The sequence below is a fragment of the Salvelinus namaycush genome, unplaced genomic scaffold (genome assembly GCF_016432855.1).
Source record: "Salvelinus namaycush isolate Seneca unplaced genomic scaffold, SaNama_1.0 Scaffold1227, whole genome shotgun sequence".
Taxonomy (NCBI): domain Eukaryota; kingdom Metazoa; phylum Chordata; class Actinopteri; order Salmoniformes; family Salmonidae; genus Salvelinus; species Salvelinus namaycush.
This window is the reverse complement of record NW_024057928.1, coordinates 14,703-20,000: the sequence shown is the minus strand read 5'-3', so window position 1 is coordinate 20,000 and position 5,298 is coordinate 14,703. Positions and strand designations below refer to the sequence as shown.

At 46.1% G+C, this 5,298-nt stretch overlaps 1 protein-coding gene across 1 annotated transcript in view; it reads left to right on the top strand.

The window, feature by feature from the left end:
- Positions 1–4,668, top strand: part of LOC120036169 (small proline-rich protein 3-like) — a gene marked incomplete at its 3' end in the record, with an annotated part of 7,027 nt that extends 2,359 nt beyond the window's left edge. The window contains exon 2 of the mRNA XM_038982641.1: positions 4,570–4,668. Within this exon, the coding sequence (XP_038838569.1) occupies positions 4,570–4,668 (99 nt within the window). The remainder of the gene's footprint in view (positions 1–4,569) is intronic.
- Positions 4,669–5,298: the final 630 nt, after the last annotated feature.

The following is a 5,298-nucleotide window of genomic DNA, read 5'->3' as shown; positions in this document are numbered from 1 at the left end:
GTGCTACTCTCTCTGTAGAAGCCCTATGGTTGACAGGTAGGTGCTACTCTCTCTGTAGAAGCCCTATTGTTGACAGGTAGGTGCTACTCTCTCTGTAGAAGCCCTATGGTTGAAAATTGATTTGAAAAATTAAAAAAATTAATTGATCGACAGTTTTTTCATTGTCTTTCTTACTCACAAATAATAACAAACACACACACACCGCATACACACACTCATGCAGTATATAGTATAATCCCCTCTCTGACAGTCGAGTTGTTGCTTTCCTCTCCGTATCTAAATGACTGTTAATTGATGCACCAAGTTCCTTGTTTCATCGTTTAGAAGCCAACTCATTATTCTGCTATTCTGAGAGAGAGGCTAAGAAATACTTGAATCAGTCATAGAACCCATTGCCCTTTATGGTTGTGAGGCCTGGAGTTCTGCTCACCAACCAAGATTTCACACAATGGGACAAATTGAGACTCTGCATGTGGGAATTTTGCAAAAAAATATGCAGAGCAGAATTAGGCCGATACCCGCTAATTATCAAAATCCATAAAAGAGCTGTTAAGTTCTAAAACCACCTAAAAGGAAGCGATTCCCAAACCTTCCATAACAAAGCCATCACCTACAGAGAGATGAACCTGGAGAAGAGTCCCCTCAGCAAGCTGGTCCTGGGGCTCTGTTCACAAACACAAACAGACCCCACAGAGCCCCAGGACAGCAACACAATTAGACCCAACCAAATCATGAGAAATCAACAGACCCATAAAGAATTCAAAAACAAACCCAATTTTGATAAACTCCCGTATCTACTGGGTGAAATTCCACAGTGTGCCATCATAGCAGCAATATGTGTGACCTGTTGCCACAAGAAAAGGTCAACCAGTGAAGAACAAACACCATTGTAAATACATCCCATATTTATGTTGATTTATTTTCCATTTTAAACTTTCACAATTTGCACAACATTACAACACTGTATATAGACATTAGAAATGTCTTTATTCTTTTGGAACTGTTGTGTAATGGTGTTTTCCTGCACATGATCTAGTTGTTTACTGTAATAAACAACTAGAATGGGGATCTTCAAAGACTCTATCACATTAGTTTGGATATGTGTATATATTGATATATATTGATATATATATTGATATATATATACACTGCTCAAAAAAATAAAGGGAACACTTAAACAACACAATGTAACTCCAAGTCAATCACACTTCTGTGAAATCAAACTGTCCACTTAGGAAGCAACACTGATTGACAATAAATTTCACATGCTGTTGTGCAAATGGAATAGACAAAAGGTGGAAATTATAGGCAATTAGCAAGACACCCCCAAAAAAGGAGTGATTTTGCAGGTGGTGACCACAGACCACTTCTCAGTTCCTATGCTTCCTGGCTGATGTTTTGGTCACTTTTGAATGCTGGCGGTGCTCTCACTCTAGTGGTAGCATGAGACGGAGTCTACAACCCACACAAGTGGCTCAGGTAGTGCAGTTCATCCAGGATGGCACATCAATGCGAGCTGTGACAAAAAGGTTTGCTGTGTCTGTCAGCGTAGTGTCCAGAGCATGGAGGCGCTACCAGGAGACAGGCCAGTACATCAGGAGACGTGGAGGAGGCCGTAGGAGGGCAACAACCCAGCAGCAGGACCGCTACCTCCGCCTTTGTGCAAGGAGGTGCACTGCCAGAGCCCTGCAAAATGGCCTCCAGCAGGCCACAAATGTGCATGTGTCTGCTCAAACGGTCAGAAACAGACTCCATGAGGGTGGTATGAGGGCCCGACGTCCACAGGTGGGGGTTGTGCTTACAGCCCAACACCGTGCAGGACGTTTGGCATATGCCAGAGAACACCAATATTGGCAAATTCGCCACTGGCGCCCTGTGCTCTTCACAGATGAAAGCAGGTTCACACTGAGCACATGAGCACATGTGACAGACGTGACAGAGTCTGGAGACGCCGTGGAGAACGTTCTGCTGCCTGCAACATCCTCCAGCATGACCGGTTTGGCGGTGGGTCAGTCATGGTGTGGGGTGGCATTTCTTTGTGGGGCCGCACAGCCCTCCATGTGCTCGCCAGAGGTAGCCTGACTGCCAATAGGTACCGAGATGAGATCCTCAGACCCCTTGTGAGACCATATGCTGACACATGCACATTTGTGGCCTGCTGGAGGTCATTTTGCAGGGCTCTGGCAGTGCACCTCCTTGCACAAAGGCGGAGGTAGCGGTCCTGCTGCTGGGTTGTTGCCCTCCTACGGCCTCCTCCACGTCTCCTGATGTACTGGCCTGTCTCCTGGTAGCGCCTCCATGCTCTGGACACTACGCTGACAGACACAGCAAACCTTTTTGTCACAGCTCGCATTGATGTGCCATCCTGGATGAACTGCACTACCTGAGCCACTTGTGTGGGTTGTAGACTCCGTCTCATGCTACCACTAGAGTGAAAGCACCGCCAGCATTCAAAAGTGACCAAAACATCAGCCAGGAAGCATAGGAACTGAGAAGTGGTCTGTGGTCACCACCTGCAGAATCACTCCTTTTTTGGGGGTGTCTTGCTAATTGCCTATAATTTCCACCTTTTGTCTATTCCATTTGCACAACAGCATGTGAAATTTATTGTCAATCAGTGTTGCTTCCTAAGTGGACAGTTTGATTTCACAGAAGTGTGATTGACTTGGAGTTACATTGTGTTGTTTAAGTGTTCCCTTTATTTTTTTGAGCAGTGTATATTGATATATATATATTGATATATATATATTGATATATATATATTGATATATATATTGATGTATATATATTGATGTATATATATTGATATATATATATTGATATATATATATTGATATATATATATTGATATATATATATTGATTTATATATATTGATGTATATATATTGATATATATATATTGATATATATATATTGATATATATATTGATTTATATATATTGATATATATATATTCTGGAGACAGTAACAAAAATGGATCTATATCTATGCTGTCACATCCATTCAGTTGCTTGGCAATGAGTAAAGGGATAATTCACCCATACACTGCTAGAGAGTAGATACAGCTGGTGTTCTGCTATCCTGTGTTGTCTGCTTGGTTTGTGTAGACCATGTCATCTGAAACAGATAGTGTATGTGCAATCAAAACCCCGGGCTAGGGCAGCTGCCTCCACGTTTTATTTGTGTGTGTATGTGTGTATGTGTGTGTGTGTGTATGTGTGTATGTGTGTATGTGTGCGTGTGAGTGAGATGCAGCCATCATTCCAAGAGGATTGGAGATGGAGCAGAATAACCTGAATATTAACTCACTGTCTGTCTGTTTACCTGGGAAATATGAAGAGATTTCCCCTGAATATTAACTCACTGTCTGTCTGTTTACCTGGGAAATATGATCAGATTTACCCTGAACATTAACTCACTGTCTGTCTGTTTACCTGGGAAATATAATCAGATTTACCCTGAATATTAACTCACTGTCTGTCACGTCCTGGCCTTAGTTATCTTTGTTTTCTGTATTATTTTAGTTAGGTCAGGGTGTGACAGGGGGGGATGTTTGTGTGTATTTGTCTCGTCTTGGGTGGTTGTATTGTATAGGGGGTTTTGTAGAGTGTATGGGGTTGTGTTCAGTATAGATGTTTAGGAAAGTCTATGGTTGCCTGGTTTGGTTCTCAATCAGAGACAGCCGTTTATTGTTGTCTCTGATTGGGAGCCATATTTAAGGCAGCCATAGGCATTAGGCTATTGTGGGTAATTGTCTATGTGTAGTGTTTAGTGTCAGCACTATTTGTTTGTATAGCTTCACGGTCGTCAGTTTGTCAGTGTTTCGTTTCGTGTTCATCTTCGTTAATTAAAGGAAGATGTATTGTTATCACGCTGCGCCTTGGTCCTCTCTTTCACCCGAAGACGATCGTGACACTGTCTGTCTGTTTACCTGGGAAATATGAACAGATTTACCCTGAATATTAACTCACTGTCTGTCTGTTTACCTGGGAAATATGAACAGATTTACCCTGAACATTAACTCACTGTCTATTTGTCTATCTGTCTGTTTATCGGGTCCGGATGCTCTCGCCAATGGAACCAGGGGTGCCTCAGCTCGCTCGCCGGGCTTTCACGCCTTAGCTGGCTCGAGAGGTCTTCTTGCCTTGGTGGGCTTGGCAGGCGCCCACCCCATATCATGCTTCAGCCGGCAGGTCAGGCTCCCACGCCTCACCCTGTTCATCAGGCTCCCACACCTCAGCCGGATCGTCAGGCTCCCACGCCTCAGCCGGATCGTCAGGCTCCCACGCCTCAGCCGGATCGTCAGGTTCCCACGCCTCAGCCGGATCGTCAGGTTCCCACGCCTCAGCCTGTTCATCAGGCTCCCACGCCTCAGCCGGATCGTCAGGCTCCCACGCCTCAGCCTGTTCATCAGGCTCCCACGCCTCAGCCTGTTCATCAGGCTCCCACGCCTCAGCCGGATCGTCAGGCTCCCACGCCTCAGCCGGATCGTCAGGCTCCCACACCTCAGCCGGATCGTCAGGCTCCCACGCCTCAGCCGGATCGTCAGGCTCCCACGCCTCTGCCAGCTCGCAAGGCTCCCACGCCTCTGCCGGCTCGTCAGGCTTCTTCGCCTCAGCCAGCTTGTCCAGCACCCATGCCTCGGCCGGCCCGTTAGGCTTGCCCAGGTGGGACACCGGGTGGCGCCCCTAGAGGAGGGGGGGGGGGTACTGTCACGCCTGCTCCCGCGCTCCCCCTCTGACGCTCGAGGGCGCCAGGCTGCCCTTCATTTCACACACCTGTCACCATCATTACACGCAGCTGCGCAATATTGGACTCACCTGGACTCCATTACCTTGTTGATGACTCCCTCTATATCTGTGTGCTCCTCCGTTTGTTCCCTGTGTCAGCATTGATGTCGTTATTTTTCCCCCTATCTAGACTCTGTTCCCGTTCGGTTTCATGTCTATTGTTCATTAAATGTTCACTCCCTTGTACCTGCTTCTCGTCTACCAGTGTAGATCCTTACACTCTCTGTCTGAGAAATATGAACACATATACTCCTACCTACCTAGCCTCCAACTGACTGTCTACAATGGCCATACCTTCAGATCCACTCCCACCTTTTACTGAGGAGTGGCTTCCGTCTGGTCACTCTACCATAAAGGCCTGATTGGTAGTGCTGCAGAGATGGTTGTCCTTCTGGAAGGTTCTCCCATATCTACAGAAGAACTCTGGAGCTCTGTCAGAGTGACCATCGGGTTCTTGGTCACCTCCCTGTCCAAGGCCCTTCTCCCCAGATTGCTAAGTTTGACCAG